At 40.7% G+C, this 22068-nt stretch overlaps 1 protein-coding gene across 1 annotated transcript in view; it reads left to right on the forward strand.

Moving 5' to 3' along the window:
• The window catches only part of WDR49 (WD repeat domain 49), a 135256-nt gene that overhangs the window by 64210 nt on the left and 48978 nt on the right, over positions 1-22068 (forward strand). Inside the window, exons 6-7 of the mRNA XM_075268714.1 lie at positions 7841-7989; positions 8239-8472. Coding sequence (XP_075124815.1) covers positions 7841-7989; positions 8239-8472 — 383 coding nt within the window. The remainder of the gene's footprint in view (positions 1-7840; positions 7990-8238; positions 8473-22068) is intronic.

Consider the following 22068-nt stretch of genomic DNA (forward strand, 5'->3'; position numbering starts at 1 on the left):
TTCAGGCAAGCAAGATGCAGCTATATATTTTGGCTATACATGGGACTTAGAGGTATGATTTCACTAAAAGCATTGGAAAGACAGCTGATAAGATTAATGGCCACATATTGTATACTGTAAAAAGAATTGACTGCTGAGATGATGGAAAACAAAGCGGCACAACATACATAATAACAGAATTACATTTCCATGTCCTATAATTACATAGTTTGCATCTGCACAAAAAAGTCAAGTAAGTGCAGGAATAGAGCTTGACCCTGGACTCCAGCTGCTCCGAGGTTTTGAAGAAAAGGAACCTCCTGAATAACTTAAAGGAAATCTATAAGCAGAACAGGACCTATTGTGTAAATTAACTTTTTATGTTTTTTCTTTAGTTTTTATTTTTTTTGCCACCCTCACTAGTGATTGATGGAATGCTGTGAAAATGAAGAGACAGAGGGGGCGCTCCCCTTATCAATTCACCATTCGATATCAATTCAATAAATATGAATTCATGCTATTATCAAAAAGATCACAATATAATGTGCTATTTAGGCTAATTGTACAATGGACTTGTCCTCATGCTATGCTGCCCTCACAGAGTATGGTGACAGATTCACTTTAAGGTAGATGGTCTATGGACAAACCTAGACATCCATGATAGATCGACAATATACAATATTTGCAGAATTATATACAAAGAATTGTCACCAAAACTGAACATTCAGTAATGTGCAAACATTTTACAGTAGGGAATGCTGTAAAGTAAGAATGTTTTCAAAAATAGAAGTCTTAAAAGTTTCTTGTCAATTAACAAAATGCAAAGTAAATTAACTAAAGGGAAATGTTAAGTCAAAGCAATATTTGGAATGTCTTCCCTTTGCCTTTAAAGCAACATCAATTCTTCTAGTACAGTGTTTCTTAACCTGTTGCATGTGTACCCCTGGAGGTACGCTCCGCTATCCCCATGGGTACGCAGTGAGAGTTTCCCCCCAAAAAAAATTGTAGCTTCTGGGGTCCACAACCCTCAAACTACTATTATACTCTAGTCCTCAGCAGTCATGTGTGTCACTCAGGAGGCTAGAAGAGGCCTGAAGAGGACACTGAGCTGCATTGGAGCTCAGGAGAAGTGAGTAACCCTGTTTGTCATGTTTATTCACCTGCCCTAGGCCTCCTACAACCAACAACCCCAGTTCTAGCTTCTCTCCCCGAACCCTACAGGAGTTACTGTAATAGCTTCCACCCCTCACCCCAATGGATCCTACCAGAAATACTGGAGACATTCCAGCAGGAACCCAGGAGTGGGGTGGCAGCTATTGCTTCCCCCAAACATCTGCTACCCTTAATGGTTGCCCTTACTCCTTCTTATTGCTGCCCCCTTACACGTGTACTACCCTAATGGAGTACAATGCTTTGGGACAGCTCCTCTATTACCCCCCACATGTGCTTCACCTAATACCATTAGGGTTAGCACATATGGGGAGTGCAGTCATTAGGGATTGGCTTCCCTCCCAAATGTACTACCCCTAATGGTTGCCCCACCTACCTGGGTAAACTACCCCTAATGGCATAAGTTGGCAGCCATCGTGGATAACCTCAGGGAGCGGGGAGGGAAAGAAACCAGAGCGGGTTCCCCCTGCTGAAATTACAAGCAATAATATAATTTTTAAATGACTGCGAATCGCTTGCATCCATTAAACACAGAAAACAATGCTAACTAAAAGGGAAGCGTTGCGGATCTGTACACATCTTTCTGTTGGTTTGAGATAGCGGACTGGGGCATACAGCATCCATAACAGACACTATATTTGCTTTTTTTTTTTTTAAAGTGGAGGCAATGGGTCTGCTGAATGATACATTTTTATAAGCTAAAATGGCCCCTAAAAGCACTTTGGTGTAACCACGCCCACCGTCTTCTAACAACAATTTTTATATAGTGTTTCATAAGGTAAACATAAATAACAGATCCGTGTTTTTAAGCAAAAAAACTGATACAAACAAATACACATCCATTAATGGATCAGTTTCTTTGACAAATGCAGATGCATGAATTGACATCCGTTTGCATCAGTTTTTTTAAAATTAAAATAATACATCCATTAAACTGATAATTTAAACTGACTTGAAAAAAAGGGATGTGAATACTCCCTAAGGCCCAGTTCACATCTGCATTCGGACCATTCCAGTCCCTTCTCCGTGGGAAAAATACGAAGAGAAAAGTGCTGCACTTTTTGTGAGAAACCACACAAATCACATTATAGTCTATGGGGTATGCAGGCTTCCTAAGGTAACTGCTTTTTAATGCGGATTAGGTTTCTATTTGGGGGGTCCCCAAGTGGACTCTCCAAATAGAAACACATGCGCAGGTGTGAACCGAGCCTAAGAGAAATAAATAAACTGTGCTTCAGTTCAACCACTACATAGAGAACAGAGCTGTCTGCTTCCTGTTCCATGCTGAGTATCAACTTCTGTGAACAGCTGATTCTTGGGGGTCTTGGGTGTCGGACCCCCTCCCTCTGCTCACACAGCTCGTCCATAGACGAGTATTATCAGGAGCGGGAGGGGGGAGTTCCTCCCTGCTCCACAGTACAGCGCGATAGGCGCTGCTGGGCAGAAGGGCGTCCCTGGCTAAGTGTCAGAAACGCCCTTCTGACTGTAAAGTCCTACGGTACCGGGACCGATAGCGCTTTACACCGGGCACAGATCGGGAAAGCCGATAGTGCGCTGAATTCAGCGCACTGTCAGCTTTCCAGCAGTATCTAAAACTGCATGGGCCCGATCTGATGAAAGGTTCACTTTAAATGACGTAAAGAACTAGACTGGTTGGATGTGATAAAAGGTCCTCTTTAACCCCTTCCTGACATCCTCCGAACTATTATGGAGGATGTTTGGTATTTAAATATGGCAGCTTCTCAGGCTGCCTGGTCTACAAGCTTATATAAAAAAAATTCCTATACAGTGAACACCGTAGGGGGAAAAAAAATCAAAAAAGCCGAACCACCATGTTTTTGCAGTTTTGCTTCCCATAAAAACTTGATTGAAAAGCGATCAAAGCAATAGACATTCCCCAAAATAGTGTAACTAAAAAGTACATCCGGCCTTGCAAAAAAAACACAACTCCAAGAAATTTTTTTACAATTTTTTTTTTTTTGAGGTAACAGAAAAGCCAGACTTCTGGATAATGCAGAGACCCAAAACATATGAAAACATACTGATCAATTTCAGATTGTTTACTGCCTCTATGTTTCCACCCAAAAATATTAGAGAATTACTTCTTTTAGCTACTGAACTGACCTGATATATTGTGGAGTGCCACGTGTGCTCGGGGCTTCATGAGGGGTCTCTAAAGGAACTGTATAGAAACTTACTTCCCCAAAGCTCATATTTCAGGAGCAGTATTAAAGATTACCTAACACACGTTCATATATGTATTGTTAGTTATCCATCTGGAGAATGCTTTCCTGCCCCAAACTTATTGGCAAAAATGGTGAATAAATGCATGTAATGTGCATGTGTTGCCTGCCTGTCCCCGAGGACAATGTGTTCCCTGCAGCTTCATAGCTGGCCATAGGTATAGTATTAGGATGAACAGCTGCCATAGCCCAGTATCCCGCTTGAGTGCACTCTTGCAGTGTCCATATTTTGCAATTATTTTGACCAAACAGTGTGAAAATATTTACATGAATGTGTTTTGTTTGGAGAGAGATAATTTTCCTATAATGCTGATGCTGGGCTTCAATGCTCGAAACCTTTAGCATTCACAGCTCATTGTGGCTTAGGAGGTAATTACAGGGCTTCATTGTTTTTGGAATATAAGGTGGCTCACAGAAAAGCTTTTGATCCTTTGTAATCTTTCTTGAGAAAATGTTTGAACCATCATTTTACCTTGTTATAGTTTGTTCACCATACAATGGCTGTATTTACTAATTTACTTTGCCTTTTGTATGCACGGGGTGTGTTATGATGTGCAATACATAATTTACAAGGCTGTCCATGTATTGTTTTTTGACCTCTACTGTATAATAACCATTGGAATATCTGCAATGTGTACTAGTGACATTTATGTATGATTAATTGATCGGTAGTTGCACATGATGCTCATGCATTAACTTACATACTGAAATGTACTGAAAACACAGTTGTATAACGGACTGTACAATATTTGTTCAACTAGGTTCTATTTGTAAGCCTTGTACATCATAGTATTGACACCCATGAAATTTTTCAAGTACTGTATTTCTACCAGATAATTATTGCAATGAGACATATTTTGTTATACATATGTTTGTTTCATTTATGAGTATTGGAACAACACAAAAAAATGAGAAAAAAGGCAAATTGGACATAATGTCACACAAAACTCCAAAAATGTGGGAAAATAGCTTTTTTCAAGCATATGATGCTCGTTCAATCTCACCTGTGGCAAGTAACAGGTGTGGGCAATATAAAAATCACACCTGAAACCAGATAAAAAGAAAAGTTGACTCAATATTTACATTGTTTGTCTGTGTTAGCCATGCACAACAGAAAGAGGCAAACAGAGCTGTCTGAGGACTTGAGAAACCAAAGTGTTGAAAAATATCAACAATCTCAAGCTAACAAGTCCATACCTAGATCTTGATGTTCCTTTGTCCACAGCGTACAACTAAGCCTACAAAGAAAAGAACACAGTACCAGCAGTCAAATATGGTAGAAGTTCAAAGTAATTTTGGTTGTTTTGGGTGCCTTGACTGTGTGCAAGGAATCATGAAATCTTAGGATTACAAAAAAATGTTGAGTCTCAATGTAGGGCCCAGTGTCAGAAAGCTGAGTTTGTGTCCTAGGTAATGGGTCTCCCAGCAGGACAAGGACCCTAAATATACTTAAAAAAGCACCCAGAAATGCATGGAAACAAGACCCTGGAGAGTTCTGGAGTGGCCAGCAATAACTCTGGATCTGTGGAGAAATCTTAAAATTGCTGTTGGGAAAAGAGAAGGCACCCTTCAAATATGAGAGACCTGGAACAGTTTAGAAAAGAAGAGTGAGCCAAGAGTAAGCAGCTTGTTGATAGGTATAAGAAACAATTGATTTCAGATATATTTGTCACAGGCTGTGTAACCAAATATTAAGTTAAGGGTGCCAGTAATTTTGTCTGTCCAATTTTTGTAGTTTTATAATGAAATTATGTAATTTTTGGCTTTTTTTCTGCTTGTTGTGTTGTTCAAATACACATAAAGGAAAAAAACATATGTATAACAAAACGAGTAATTACAATAATTTTTTGGAAATATTTCAGGGGTGCCAACACTTACAGCTATGACTGTATACTGCCATACTATGCTGCCTTTAAAGATGTGGTGCACTATTAGCCAAAACAGCACATACCAATATTGTGCTAATAGCAGTAGTAGATATGACTCCACTGTATTCATAAGGTGAGCGATCACATTGTAAGGTGGTGTAAGCTTTCATTATCGTCTTAGGTGGGAGACTCCTCATATGCAGTTTCTTTGATCTGTGCATATGTCCTGGTTATACTTCCATCTGTGACATTCAATCACTGTGTACATTGGTATATACATTGCTTTGATTATGATGACTTATTGTTACACTATTGTAGAGTATTAGAGTTATTGTGGCTTTCTCAAGCTAGCATTTTCAATAAAGGGGGTGGTACAATGATTCTCCTAAATGGACAGGACCCAGCAGCTATTGGTTGTGCCAGGAAGGGTGTCCTTTACACACCGTGTATACTGCAAACGCTGTAGTCTGATGCTTTTTTTTTAATGGACAAGAAAGTCTCTAATGAAAGGGAGATTTTTCCATGTCTTTAGGTCCCTATTCTGAACTCTTTTAGGAATGATAAGGTAATCCTGTCAGGGCTCGTTCACATCTGCGCCCGGGTCTCCATTCTGCAGGTGTCCGTTTCCTGCCCGAAACTGGGCAGGAGACGGAAACCTGCAGTCATGTTTCAAACCCATTCATTTGAATGGGTTTGAAAAGTGTCCGGCTGTGAGCGCCTGTGAGCGTTTTATGCTCTCCGCGGCAAAATCGTTTTTTTTTAACCGGGCACAGAGTCAGACATGCAGGACTTTGTGTCCGGTTTTAAAAAAAATGGTTTCGCCGCAGAGAGCATAAAACGCTCACCGGCGCTCACGGCTGGACGCTGTCTGACAGGTTTCCGTCTTCTGCTGGCAGAAGACGGAAACCTGATACGGAGACCCGAACGTTAGTGTGAACCCAGTGTCAATGTGGTGTGTTTGTATGTCATTCTGGGTTGGAACCCTGACTGTATCTGAAGGCAAGTGTAGTGAATGTAGCCTGTATCTGAGAACTGGGACTTAGGACAAACCGCTGTGAGAACTGGGCAATCGCTGTGTGCGGATGTGGGACTGCTGATCTTACGAAAAGAAGGATACTTTACTTTCCAAGGAACTATTGTGCATTTTCAGTGAATGTCATGTATTTCAGTTGAGACCAAGCAACTGCTATTAACCACTTTGGTGTTGAACAATTGCTATCTCAGTAGATGTAACAGTGATAACCAGACCTGTGGAAGTGTGTGTGTTGTTTATAAGACCAACTGCAAAACACACAGCATGGGGATCTGGCTATTGGTTGGCCCAGTCTCTCTTATGCAGAATGATCTATGCAGCATTCAGAAACTTTAGGCTGTCAGGAATAGTGCACTTTATTTGCCTAGCTGTTGGGTATTATATGTTGACTGGATCATGTTTAGTATTGACACAGTGTAAAATCCTCCTGGTGTATGAGAAGGTTGGGAACATTCTCAGTGACTTGGTGAAGGTGTGCTCAGTCCAGTTAAATTTAGATGATCGAATCTTGATTCACGAAATCCTCTAAGTGGGGGTGATCTCCTCAAGTAGCAATATGCATCCAGCCCTAACAATCGGGGGATACCGTTACTCAGCACGTGACATACTTAGAGCGGCAGACACACCGCTCCAACCTATTACCAGTCTATGAATACTGTAATAGCATGCTACTTGTGTAGATCACCCCATATGGTGGATTTCATGAATCAAGATTTGATCATCTAAAATTGACTGGACTGTAACTAATCGTACTCTATCTTACAATTATTTGCACTTTTGTACCATGGAGTCTGATGAAGACATTATTACCGAAAACATTTACTGCCCTGTAAGGATTTGCTTTGAATGAAAGGACATTTTATTAAATCACTTTTTCAACCAAACCAGAGGACAGCTTGAATTCTTAATACTCTCTATTAGAGATGAGCGAGTACTGTTCGGATCAGCCGATCCGAACAGCACACTTGCATAAAAATGAAAGGACGTAGCCGGCACGCGGGGGGTTAAGCGGCCGGCCGCCGTCAAACCGGAAGTACCAGGTGCTTCCATTCATTTCTATGGGGTGTGCTGTTCGGATCGGCTGATCCGAACAGTACTCGCTCATCTCTACTCTCTATATATTGGGGTTGGGACTCTATTGAAGCACCCACCGAGGAATTGAAAACTTGAGTGCCACATACAAATCATACGATTACGTCATGTTACTTATATGTTATTTGTTTCATTAATATTGTTATGTTTTTCTTTGTCATGATTGCACTGTTATATATTTTAAAGAAAAGAACTACAGTTTATGCCTTCTCTTGGCCAAACATATTTCTCTCAAAACTTTTCAAAACTGTTGCCGTAGGCATAAAAGTAGTCGAAAAAGATAAATTCAGAAACTCCAACTTTTGGAAGTTTGTGTTAGAAATGTGTCTCATTTTGCTGACTATATGACAATGTAGCCTAACTTGCAAACTATTTCTAAGAAATGTTTGTGTATCGAGTATGTATCTCAAGTCTGCCATTTTAGTTACCATCAAAGTGCTAATTCTTTCCTGCAGCTACTGCTGGAATTGATCACAAGATCTGTCTTTGGAACCCTTATGTCGTCTCCAAACCTACTGGAATTCTCCAAGGCAACATGGCCAGTGTGATGATTGTGAAGTTCATTGCCAGTCGCAAACAATTGTTTAGCTTTTCCAAAGACAAGGTGAGTATGCCTCCTAATAATGGTGGTTAATATGCATGCAGTTGACAGTTTACATTGCATTTGTCTCTAGTAATGTATTCGGTATGTTATTGTTTTACAGAATCTGTTGTTTTTGCTGAGGAGAAAATAAAGACAATTTTCTCCATCTTCAGGCGTCCAATATTGTATATGTTCATGAGACTACAGCTCTGTGAATTGCAGTCAGGACCTTGCGTGTGATTTACAACTGCAGTATATAATATCTTGCAGGTGTTGAGGGTCTGGGACATTCATCATCAGGTGTGCATACAACGCATAGCTGGAATCTTCCCAAAATCTCTGGAATTTCATTTGTCCTTCTATTTCTATGAGCCCCACGGACGTCTCTTTCTGTCCTTCAACAATCAACTGTCAGTACTGGAGATGAAAAAGGAGACCAGTAAGAGAGTTACAAGTCATGAGAAGCCTGTGACGTGTGTGCTGTATAACTCTACATTCAAGCAGGTACTCTTTAAATGCAGGAATTAAGTGTATTTAAAGGCCAGAGGTAGGTTATAGACTAGGGATACTTGTGTTGTCAAACTTTAAATATCGCAGCAAAAAAAACATTTATGCAACTATTTTAGAATTGTACAAAAAGCCAAATCAAAAATTTAGAAAAAGAGAAACTATAGGCCAAAATGAATCCTCACAGTTATAACCGCCTGATATACCCCATCTTGTGAATAATACACTATTTAACATAGCATGGGTAAAGAGAGGGGAAATGCAGAGGGATGGGGAAGAAACGTAAAATGTCACTTTTATTAGAATATTTTTAGGGTCCATTCACACGGAGGAAAATGGCGCTTTATTTGGCGCTGAATTTTCCACGCTGAAAAAAAAGCCTCCCGCTGACTTCAATGGGTTCTGCTAGCTTTTTTTTCCCCTAATGGAGCTAGCGGAACCCATTGAAATCAATGGGAGGTGCTTTTTTCAGCGCGGAAAATTCAGCACCAAATAAAGCGCCATTTTCCTCCGTGTGAATGGACCCTAAAAAAAAGTGGGTTAAAATAAAATATAAAAATGAGTAGCAGGGTACAAGTGACTATGTGGTTTTGTGTAACCCATAACTAGGCCACAGACCAAAGGCACATAGTGAGAGGGGTGAGTAGTATAATAAACACAGTTACAACTGGGCAATTTTGTGCACTAATTTTGTGGCAATAACTTCTACAAAGTGTCTAGATGTCATAAATATGTATTATGTGGATTAGTAGAAGGAATAATGTAGTGGACAGCATCGCCCCACATTAGAGGTAAGCACTGCCTATAATATAACATCCTGACAGGTATTAAGCAATAATTATAAGTACAGTGACAAGTTCCGTTATCTATATATACCAATCACATCATAGGCATGCTATGTCTCCATGAAATACAAAGAAAATGGTTGTTGGTTTTTACCAATTTCACTCTATTTGGATTTTTTTTTTAAAGCATTCCAGTATATCATGCATATTGATAAATGTAATTGTGAAATACAATTTGTCCTGCAAAAATCCAAGCACTCATATAGAGTGTTATGAGCACACTCTGTGACAAGGGCTAAGGTAGCTGTGTAGGGACGGGTGAGAGGAAAAGGTAAGCTGTTCTTATCTTCAGTTGTCAATGATGTGATGCTGTGTTATCTTATTCCAAAGCATGGCAGGCCTCAATTGTGTAGGTATAGGCATGATAATTTCAGAAGACAACCTTACCATAAGATGCAAAGTCTACCTTTAATTTTTGCCCTCCTGTACCATCTTGGGTAAGGATGGGAAAAAGCGATTCAATTACAACCAGATTTGACCTGAAATTTCCAAACGTTTTTTGGTTCACCCATACACGTACCTTTTGGGGTTCATCACCCATGTAACGCTACTATACTTTTGGAACTCCTCTGGGTATTCGTCAGTCCATTGGTGTCCACTTCTGGTCCCTTCTGGCCTCTGGTAGATATTACACACCCCTGGGTCAGCACTGAGGCCTATGATTGGGCCTACAATATGCTTTAGAAAATGTACAAATAATAAGCATCTATACCTGCTGCCACCAAAACCCCTTTGACCCCACCCAATCGCGCCCAGTACTTTTGTGTGTCACATATAGTACTAGTGTCCTCTATTGTGTAACACACTGTGATGAAGCTACCTAAGCCATCCAAATGCAGCAAAATGTCCCCTTAGTTCCTCATACACAGTATAATGCACCCTTAATGTTCCCCATACAGTATGATGTCTCAATTGATACCCCCACCAGTATAATGTTCCCACACAGTGTATTGTTCCCTAAGTATCCACTCACAAAATTTACTGCTCCTTTAGTGTCCTCATATTATAATGCTGCCCAGAGGCACATTATCCAGTGTGAATCTCCCGAGAATTGTCTACAGGTCCAGTCCAGGATTTGTTTTCAGCAGCTTGGGGCAGCAGGTGCAATGTAGTGACATCACCTCAGAATGCCTCTCTGCATCCAAACCTCTTGCAACAATGACAGGAGATGAATCAGTGGAACCAGGGTCTGACTGACTGAATCGGTGAATCCACTGGTGGGTCCGAGCTCCCATTTTGTACACAATGCAGGGCCAGAAGCAGAAAGCTCTGTCCACTGTATATCAGCCGGCACCTTCACTGCAGCTCAGCACATATTGAAGTCAGTGGGAGTTGAGCTGCAGTGAAGGCGCCAGGTGACTATACAGCGGATGGAGCTTTCTGCTTCTGGCCCTGTATTGTGTACAAAGCGGGAGCCGGAAGTGCCTCCGTACAGCTGATGGGGCCTTGTGTCAGCCCCCTAGGGATCAGGTATTTATGGCCTATCTTGAGGATACTCCATAAAATTAATTAAGCCTGGACAACCCCTTTAATATACCCCACACAAATTTAATGTCCCCCTTCCCCCAACATTTTAGCCCCCATCAATGCCCCGACACAATATAATGACCCCATCACTCTTCCCCATACAGTATGGGGGGGTTTGTGGGACCAGTGAAGTGGCTATTGTATGGGGGACCAATGAAGTGGCCATAAATAAATTTGGCCCAGACAGTCCCTTTGAAGAGGTTGTCTAAAGCACACTCACCTGTGTCAGTTCAGTCTCATAGCGACGTCTCATTTTTGGAAATCCTCTATGTAATTGGTCTCAGTGGTCGCATGAGGTGCAGGACTCCCAGCAAGAAGGTGCTGGCACAAGACTTAAGGAACACTAGTGGCGGACAGCGGAGCGCCAGTGACAAGTGAGTATGCGTCTTATATACCGGTATTTATTTTAGTTTATACCTTCTGCTCACCACATGGGTTGCTCCAGTTCCTGGACAAGCTGTTTAATAGATTTATCAATGTTTCTAATATCGATGGCCAGTTCTTAGGATAGGCCGTTAATATTACATCTGAGGGGAACAACAGCCAGAGCAGATTTTTTTGGACAGTGCGGCTGCAGGTATTGGTAACATTTCCATTAGCCCTGCTCTTCACTTGCCATACAGTGTGTAGTGGTTAGTTTAGGTAGTGCTAATTGTATGGTGGGTGAGCAGCATGGCATTGTTATTACCTGCAGTCGCGCTGTCTCAGTATAGCAGGGGTTTTTGCGGTGGGCCCCTAGAAACAATTCCACCGGTAAGCCCTAGACATCCCAGTCTGACACTGAATGGAACTGACCCTACTTCACCATCATATTCAATTCTGTCTGCACCATGAGGATGCCACTGCTTGTAGTTGGGACATGTTTCTGGTCCCCTGGGACAGTAGCACAGCACCCAAAATCTGTAACTGCCTGACAGTAAAAAGAAAGTATTGAAATCATTCTTTTCCCTAGTTGTGACCAGCAAAATTCAACTGATGTCAAGTAACATAAACATATTGTACTAGTTTCTTAGATTACGGCATATTATGTGATTATCCTAGTGAATGGTTCCATAAACTTTTTGTATCCTATCTAGTAATTCAATTAGGTTGTATTGTTTTATATACAGCTTGAATGCTGTTTCATTTCACAAGTAGTGATGCACAAAGAAACTTCTCAAAATCTTAATGACTGCTTTTATTCACTTAAAATATTCAACGCTATTGTCTTTTTAACTATCAAAATATATATTACTAAAAGGTTTTGGATTCATCACCATTATACATATAACAGGTTAAAGTCATTATACAGTTGAAGGCAAATTCCATTTTCAACATTTTATAGTCTAACTCAAAGTAAATGTTGAGAACTGTTTTTGTACTGATCTTTCAGTAATATGATTTTTCTTAAAACCAGAGTTTCCATTAAAGTCTACAATAGTAAAAGTCATAGGTTGTAAATGCTGAAACTTTATCCCATTAGTAGCAAAAATTTTTCTTGGCCATCAAAGGTCACTTATTATCACTTGACAAAAGGCGGACAATGTAAATGCAATATTATACACAATATAAATTATTTTCCATTGGAAATCATTCTTATCATAGAAAATATGCAATAAATCCAAACTAGAGATGAGAAAACTAATTTGTGATAAATTTCCCTGTATCATGTACCATTTACTGTACTGCTGATACTGCCTGCTACTACTACACAGCCGGAACTCATCTCCTGCGGCCTGGTCTATCACATTATTCCATACTATACTGCCACTCTTGGTGCCACAGCTACCACCACTTAGACATGTCCTGTGGCCTGGTCTATCACATTATTCCATACTATACTGCCGCTCTTGGTGACACAGCTACCACCACTTAGTCAGACATGTCCTGTGGCCTGGTCCATCACATTATTGCATACTATACTGCCGCTCTTGGTGCCACAGCTACCACCACTTAGTCAGACATGTCCTGTGGCCTGGACCACCACATTATTGCATACTATACTGCCGCTCTTGGTGACACAGTTACCACCACTTAGTCAGACATGTCCTGTGGCCTGGTCCATCACATTTTTGCATACTATACTGCCGCTCTTGGTGACACAGCTACCACCACTTAGTCAGACATTTCCTGTGGCTTTGTCCATTACATTATGGTGTATGGTTAAACTAGACGTTTGTATCCACTGCTTACCATCCATTTTCCCATAGACATATATATCCACTTAACTTCAACTGTGTTTACTTTAGAGAACTAGAAATGGGCTAGTTAGAGTCTTAGGAGCCCTGACAGTGGCATACACTATGTGTAAGGGGACAGTGTTCTTTTGGGTCATTTTTCTTCCTCCAAACATGGCGAGTTGAATTAAGGCCAAAGAGCTCACCTTTTGTCTCATCTGACCAATCTGGCCATGTTTTGAGGAAGTGAAATGCTGCCTATGACCCAAAGAACACTGTCCCCACTGTCAAGTATGGAGGTGGAAGCATTATGTTTTGCTAAGGGCACAGGACTATTTCACCGTATCAATGGGAGAATGGATGGATTACTGTAAAATCCTGAGTGACAACCTCCTTCCCTCTGCCAGGACATTAAAAGTGGGTCGTGGCTGGGTCTTCCAACAGGACACGTGACCCAAAACATACAGCCAAGGCAACAAAGAAGTGGCTCAAAAAGAAGCACATTAAAGTCATGAAGTAGCCTTGCCAGTCTCCAGACCTTAATCCCATAGGAAACTTATGGAGGCAGATGAAGTTCCGAGTTGTCAAGCGATAGCCTTAAAATCTTAATGATTTAGAGATTAACTGCAAAGAAAAGTGGACCAAAATTCCTCCTGACATGTGCGCAAACCTCATCATCAACTACAGAAACGTCTGACTGCTGTGTGCGCCAACAAGGGTTTTGCCACAAAGTATTAAGTCTTGTTTGCCATCGGGATCAAATACTTATTTCTCTATGCAAAATGCAAATACATTTATACAATGTGCTTTATGGATTTTATTTTTGCTATTCTTCTCTCATTGTTAAAACTAACCCACCCTTAAAATTATAGACTGCTCATGTCTGTGTCAGTGGGCAAACTACAAAATCAGCAAGGGATCAAATATTAGAAGTACTCTGGGCTCATGGTTGAAGAATGATGATCTGGTGGACAGTTGCATCACAGTACATCTTTCAGACCATATTGGCTGATATATTCACTCAAACGAGCCATACATGTTCAATGGCACCAGGTGAATCAAGTGAATGAGGAACAATGTCTCAGGAAATGTTCTGAGAGCTTTCTTACAATGAGATACTGCTTGTGTATTGAAGATCTTTTGTAAGAATGAAATATCATTTGTCTGACTATAGGGGAAATTCAATCACACCTTTCAGAGTGTTAGGAGTCATCTAAAATGATTGTTAGTCTCTCTTACTGTGTGTGTCTGACCACGTATTCCCACCTCTGCCGTGTGACATATGGAGACTAAAGTATCCTCCATCCTCACATTTCAATATTACAGATCTGCTTTTACCATTGAGAGCAAGAGATAGATTAAAATAATAAATGTTTAGAGTATTAACCATTCAGCTTTAAATTTCTAAGAGAATAGCAGCCATATGCTTAGTGCAGTATATTACACAACATAATACATTCTAATGCCTGCCTGGAGATTGACTTTAATCTAAAGTGATCCATAGCTCCCACTGTTACAATGCACAGTGTATTCTAGAAGTTGTGCGTACAAAGTTATTATCTAAGCTTTCTTCATTTTGTCTGTACAGAGATATATGACAAGTTAAAGAGAACTTTCTTCTGTGTTGTATCACCAATATGTCCTTCCTCTAGCTTTTCAAGGCAGAGCTATGTAATATATGTATGTTTCTTTTTTATTTCCAGCTGGACATTCATGGGCATATGCCTTGGTGTTATAATAAATATGGCTAATATAAAATTGCGCAGGTGCCTAGGATGGGAACTCATCCGTCAGTAAACCACGACCTCTTTCACGTGTCACTGCTATGGCCTCTTGGCTGCCTTACTCTATCCATTTAATAGATCAGTAAATCTTTCTCCTGCTTGTTTCTCACGAACCTTGAAGATTAATGGTTAACTAGTTTAGCTTTGTCCATTTCTGATGTTCATGGCTAATATCAGGTGAAAAACAAATTGTCTATGTATGTGTTACATGTGAAATAGAAGGATAATTAGAAACTGTTTTTACGCTAAGGTGCCACATTGCAGAAACGCAACGGAACTCGGAAATACAGAAGGAAAAATAAAATGTGTTTCATAGTTCCAGCAAAGTGAATGAGATTCTGGCTAATCCCATCTACGCATTGCTGGGAAAAAAAAGTTGCGGAAAACTTGCGCTTTCAAAAAACGCAGCATGTCAATTTAATCTGCTGAAATGCTTGCGTTTTTCTTATCGCTATAATAAGGGAAGAAAACTGCAGAGAAAACCAAAGCAAAAACACAATAAAAAATGCAGTGGAAAAAAACATGACGAGATTCCATTGTTTTTAACATCATTTTTTAGCTGTGTTTCACAACATGGGGAGTTTGCCTTAGCATAGAGAACTAATAAAAACATCTTTCATCTCTTTATTATCATTTTATAGACTTAGAAATGCATGTCTGTGTAGAGGTTGTGTAGAGTATTTAAGCTTATTTCCTTAGAACAGAATGAGGTTGAGACCCCCAGGTTGTATGTGGGGTACCTAACTTTTCGAATGTCTGATCTTCTATGAACTCCTTCTTTGAAGACATACAGAACACGTTCATGCATGTGACTGAGTTTGCAGTATGCGTGTGTTCTGATATTTATAGAGCAGCTCCTTTGGTTATGAAATTGCCTATAAGCCAATTTCCAAAAACGGCAGGAACTGGCTGATAACAGAGATCATTAGAACAAGCTATCTAAATGATGCACAGTGCTGCAGGTCAAACCAGGGGAGCGAAATCAAAAAAGTAAGCTTAGGCTGAGGTCAATCTGAGAGTTCAGAGTCTGCAGGCAAGGGAATATCCAGTAAGCTAATGTCAGTATCAAAGCAAACACATAGGTATAGCAAAGATTAAACTAAATAGCAGGTGCCTGGGAAGATCTAACAACACTTTAAATATCCCTCCTCAGCTGCTGATAGGTTCAGCATCACTGAGTTCTGATTAGCTACAGTGGCAGAGAAAAAAAAATGGGCGATACTGTGGCTCAGTGGTTAGAGTTGTTACCTTGCCATGCTTAGGTCCTTGGTTTGAATCAACATCTGCATGGAGTTTTTATGCTCTTGTTGTGTTGTGTAGGACACATGTGGACAAAACCATACTTGTATACTGTCTGTATATGAACTGCTGCTGTTTTAGAGCGGACCAATAACCAGTTTCAAAGTATTTCCCGAAACTTTCTAAATAGGAGCATCATCATATTGGATCCTTTCAGGAATTTACAGTGCTTTTCTAAGGTTATGGGTAGTAATGAGAAGGCTCAAATTTAGTGCCTCTGTACTGACTATATACTTCTTCTAAAAATAAAAAATAAAAAAAATAACTATAACCGTGATATCTCTTATTTGCATTGTATGTACATTCATTCTATATTTGGAGAGCTGCCTGAAACACCTTGCAAGAAGAATAAAGAGATTTGTGGTTACAGACTGCATGTTTAAGTCCTGGGCTTGGTGGCAGATTGCTCTTTATAGCACATTGCCATCATTGGGATCATACTGTCAAAACGTGTGACAACTTGATGCTACTAATGTGACAGGGAGCTGAAATAATTATGTCCTTGTCACTAACTTGGCAAAAAATTAAGTGTCTGGTTTCTGAATTCAGAATAAAATTCTGTGCTTTTCTCTGTACTTAAAGGAAACAACACATAAAACATATATATATATATATATATATATATATATATATATATATATATATATATATATACTAGCTGGTACCCGCGACTTCGTCTGCGGTGATTGTAGAAGTGGGTATATACAGGCGCGGGTAAGGTTTTCGTACTGTGTATAAGGTATGGGATATAAAATGTAACTGTGTATCTTGTTTTTGCTGTAATTCTGAGAGCACATGAGACTTTTGTGTTGAATGTAATTTGTATTTCAGCCGCTATACGGTGTTGGTATAAACTGTACATAGTGTCTTTGGGACAGAAGTATTTCAGGTTAATATACTTTGATATACGACATTGTATGAGTTGTTATTTTGCGCCAGTACATGTAAGTTTTGGGTACAGGATACTCTTGAGCAAGCAACATAAAGTCTGGCCCTGTGCATGACAGTTTAGTAACTCCATGCGCCTCTTATTAATAGCAATTAACCCCATCATGTCCTTCACATTAACCCCAGTGTAAGAGTTACTGATAGAGATGAGCGAGTACTGTTGGGATCAGCCGATCCGAACAGCACGCTCGCATAGAAATGAATGGACGTAGCCGGCACGCGGGGGGTTAAGCGCACTGGCTACGTCCAAGCGGAAGTACCAGGTGCATCCATTCATTTCTATGGAGCGTGCTGTTTGGATCGGCTGATCCCAACAGTACTCGCTCATCTCTAGTTACTGATATGTGAGAGACTTGGAGGTAATAATTAAGTATCTTCATTACTGAGGTCTTTTATTAGTACCTCCATATGTCTCACATATTAGTAACCTTTATATGGGGCACACAGGGGTTAATATGAGGGACGTGATGGGGGTTATTCCTATTAATGTGAGGCACATGGAGTTACTAACACTAAACTAATAACCCCAAATGCCTGACATTAATGAGAATAGGAAGTAAAGGAAGGGAGCTGTGTGTTTCTTACTTTCAGTTTGCTAGCAGCTTCGGCAGGAGCTATCACTATAGCAGGCAGAGACCTGAGCGACTAAGCTCCACCCCCTGGGTTTCCTGCACCCCTCTCAAAGGGGAGTGTCCTTATGCCTCAGCTCTAGCAGAGACTTCATTTAACTCTTGCAGGTCCTGTGCTGCTGGTGTGCCAGTGAAATATGGCAGGAGTGCCACTCTTGGCATGTGTGCCAGGGGTTGCTGACCTCTGCTGTAGAGGGTAATATGAATTTTGTGGCTTGCTATGGTCCAAAGTGTGTGAGATTGCAGAGATAGTGATGTGAGTTTGGGTTTTGTGGGGGTCCTGGGAAAAACGTATGTGCACTATTGTGACGAAAAGTAGCCTATTGCGCAATCGAGTGTAGGGACTATGTTTGTGGAAAATTTCAGCCAAATCGGTGGAGCGGTTTTTGCGTGATTGACCGCCAAACATCCGAACATCCAAAGGGTCCTGGGAAAAACGTATGTGCGCTATTGTGACGAAAAGTAGCCTATTGCGCAATCGAGTGTAGGGACTATGTTTGTGGAAAATTTCAGCCAAATCGGTGGAGCGTTTTTTGCGTGATTGACCGCCAAACATCCGAACATCCAAAGGGTCCTGGGAAAAACGTATGTGCGCTATTGTGACGAAAAGTAGCCTATTGCGCAATCGAGTGTAGGGACTATGTTTGTGGAAAATTTCAGCCAAATCGGGGTCCAAAGTGTGTGAGATTGCAGAGATAGTGATGTGAGTTTGGATTTTGTGGGGGTCCTGGGAAAAACGTATGTGCGCTATTGTGACAAAAAGTAGCCTATTGCGCAATCGAGTGTAGTGACTATGTTTGTGGAAAATTTCAGCCAAATCGGTGGAGCGGATTTTGCGTGATTGACCGCCAAACATCCGAACATCCAAAGTCACAAACTCACAAACATTTCACATTTATAATATTAATAGGATATATATATATATATATATATATATATATATATATATAAAAATATATATATCTCTATTAGAGATGAGCGAGTAGTACTCGATTGAGTAGGTATTCGATCAAATACCACGGTATTCGAAATACTCGTACTCGATCGAGTACCACTCGCTGTTCGAATGTAAAAGTTCGATGCAGAACCAGCATTGATTGGCAGAATGCTATACAGTCGGCCAATCAACGCTGGTTCTTCTCCTACCTTTAGAAGTTTTCTCCGTGCAGCTTCCCCGCGGCATCTTCCGGCTCTTCATTCACTCTGCCAGGCATCGGGCCTGGGCAGAGCCGACTGCGCATGTCCGCTTGTAGTGCAGGCATGCGTAGTCGGCTCTGCCCAGGCCCGATACCTGGCAGAGTGAATGAAGAGCTGGAAGATGCCGCGGGGAAGCTGCACGGAGAAGACTGCTCGGAGGATCCAGCCCGACCCTCACTTGTGGACTTGGTAAGTATAATTTGATCGAACGTTGCCTACCCCTGAAACAAGCATTTTCCCCCCATAGACTATAATAGAGTTCGATATTTGATTCGAGTAGTCGAATATTGAGGGGCTACTCGAAACGAATATCGAACTTCGAACATTTTACTGTTCGCTCATCTCTAATATCTATCAGGCATTATTACAGTTTGCACATGTAATAATGTTTCCGCATCATGCTTAACCACAATAACCTAAAGGAGTGTGTTCTATCCAAAAATGTGTCCTTATCATGCTAAGCTCACATTGTTCAACAAAATCCAACAAAAATAGTGCATGCTTCCATTTTTATCCTGTGAATCAAAGATCTGCAGAAAAAAATCTGCATAGACATATATAATACAATGGATCTGTGTGCTTACATGGAGAACTCACAATTGGAGATTGTTGATATGTGAATGAGGCTTTATAGTGGTTACAAAAACGGTTAAAAACATTACATCCTTTTAGGCTGAAACAACTAGGGACAAACATATGAACCCTGGGACATTCTCTGGGCAATGAATTAAATTTGGTAAATAAGACAAGTTTAAGTAATTACAGCAAATCATCCTTTATTCCTATTTTCAATAAGTTTTAAGACTGGTCTTCCTTGTGCAAGAGGCTGTATAGAAGAATTTAATTTGACACTCATAGGCAATCCAAGTGCCAGCATGTTGTACTTTGTACGATGCTGTATGTTCTGAGCAGAAATATATTCTTCTTCAGCACACCCTTCTTACAAGCATACTGTCAGGGTCAGGAATATCAGTTTAGCTGCTGTTGCTTTAAGGTTATCATACTAACCAGCACCGCACCTCTAATGAGGTGAGGTGAGGTGAGGTGACAGCCTCAGGCGGCATTCCGCAGGGGGCGGCAGCACGAGCAATTTTTTTTTTCCCTAAAGTAATGCAGGAGAGCTCCTGCTCTCTTGCGCTGGTTTAGACCTCTGCGTCTCAGTGCAGGTGGCGTCATCACGCCTCCTACACTGAGACGCAGACGTCTTACTGCTGGGTGAAGAGGAGGCAGCAGTGGGAGAAGCAGCGAGATCCGTAAGTAAAATAACTTTTTTTTTGTTTTATAACAGGGCACTACCTGCTGGAGTGTTCCCAGCAGGTAGCAGCCTATTTACCAACCTCTCCGGGCCTGCTCACTCCCGCCCCGCTTCCCCTTGTACTATAGGCCACGGAGGGCGGTAGTGAAAAGGCCCAGGCCACGATCCCACTACTGCTATTATTATACTCAGGGGTCTTTTCAGACCCCTGAGTATAATCGGAGCCCCAGGGGAGGTGAAAGAACATAATAAATAGTTTTATTTACCTCTCCAGGATCCGATGTTAATCCTAGCAGGCTTTGGGCCTACATGGTAATGCCTCAGATATCGCATGGTCTGGGATATTACCATATAGGCCCAAAGCCTGTGCTAGCAGTACCATATAGGCCCGAAGCCTGTGCTAGTAGTAATAGCCTGTTACTGCTAGCACAGGCTTTGGGCCTGTATGACAACAGGCTGTTACTGCTACCACAGGCTGCATTGTATTTATTGTAATGTTACCACTAGTATCCCTAATCCCCACGCTGTCTGAGGCGGATGATCAAAAGATGAACAACACCCCCACCCCCACTGCAGCCTGAATACCGGGTGGTGGGGGGGGGCATCTTTTGATCGTCCGCCTTGGGCAGCAGAGAGGCTAGGTTCACCATTGATACTAACCTGTAAAGTTCTTGCAGTCATCAGGCCTATTCTATGCTGATTTAATTAGCATCTTAGGAGGGATATTTAAACCCTGGTCCTGATCATCGAGCTACCTGCCGTTTAGTTGTAGTTGTGTTCATTCATTAAATTGTAAATATAACATAATAACAATAGCAAAAAAATACAATTTATTCTATATTTTGGTTTGCAAAAATCTATTTAAGGGCATGTTCACATGGAGGAAAAGATTGTGGAAACCTTTTCCACCTTGTGAACATTCCGCACAGCTAGCCACGACGGGATGCCGATGCAGCATCGGGCCTAAATAGGAATGTTTCTCGAGCTGCAGACACTGCAGCTGAATCAGCCGCGGAATCCGCGGCAAGATAGGGCATCTCACTTCTTTTTTCTGCTACTTGAAGTCAATGGGAGCCATTTTTGCAGGTGGATTTTGAGGTGGTTTCCGCCTCAAAATCCGCCTGCATAAAACTCTGTGTTTGAAATAGCCCTAACTTTTGTAAAGTTCTACTAAATGTGTTCATAAATGCAGATAAATAAAAAAAAAAGTCTCGATCTCACCATGTAGATATGCTCCAAAATCTCCCCCTGGGTGCATGGCCTTTTACCTCTGGACTGAGCGAGGTACTCTTCGTAACTGAATATTCCACCAAAAAATAGCAGGTCCGCACTCCTTGGGCTCCGTAAAATATAACTTTTAATAAGCCATTAAAAACTCACATGACATAGAACAAAACGTGAAAAGTCAGAAGAAAAACATAGTGCTTAAAACCGCCGGCGCTTATTAAAAGTTATATTTTACGGAGCCCAAGGAGTGCGGACCTGCTATTTTTTGGTGGAATATTCAGTTACGATAAATGTGTTCATGTTTATTTTGCTTGAAAGATTTACATATATTAAAATTGGTATACATCAGTTTTAAGATGTTTGTTGTAGCATGCAATACCTGACTTAAATATACTATATACAGTTTCATTAAAGTAAACTTTTATTGAGGAGCAAGAGGAGGGTCATTTGGATACAGTACAGAGTAAATAATTAGGGGTCAGTGAATGTAAAGCATCAATTGTAGTAAGAAATCTAAGATTATGAAATAATGCATTTTCATTTCATATATATATATATATATATATATATATATATATATATATGGTATATTTATATCATGTCTAGCATACTTTTAGGTTGGGAACTAATTTTAAATATGAAGGGTACGTAAGCTGACAGGGCCCATTATCCATGGATACTAGTAAGGAAAAATATTAAGCACTATTTCTGTTCATGCGGAATTCT

The sequence above is a fragment of the Leptodactylus fuscus genome, chromosome 3 (assembly GCF_031893055.1).
Source record: "Leptodactylus fuscus isolate aLepFus1 chromosome 3, aLepFus1.hap2, whole genome shotgun sequence".
NCBI classification, from domain to species: Eukaryota; Metazoa; Chordata; class Amphibia; order Anura; family Leptodactylidae; genus Leptodactylus; species Leptodactylus fuscus.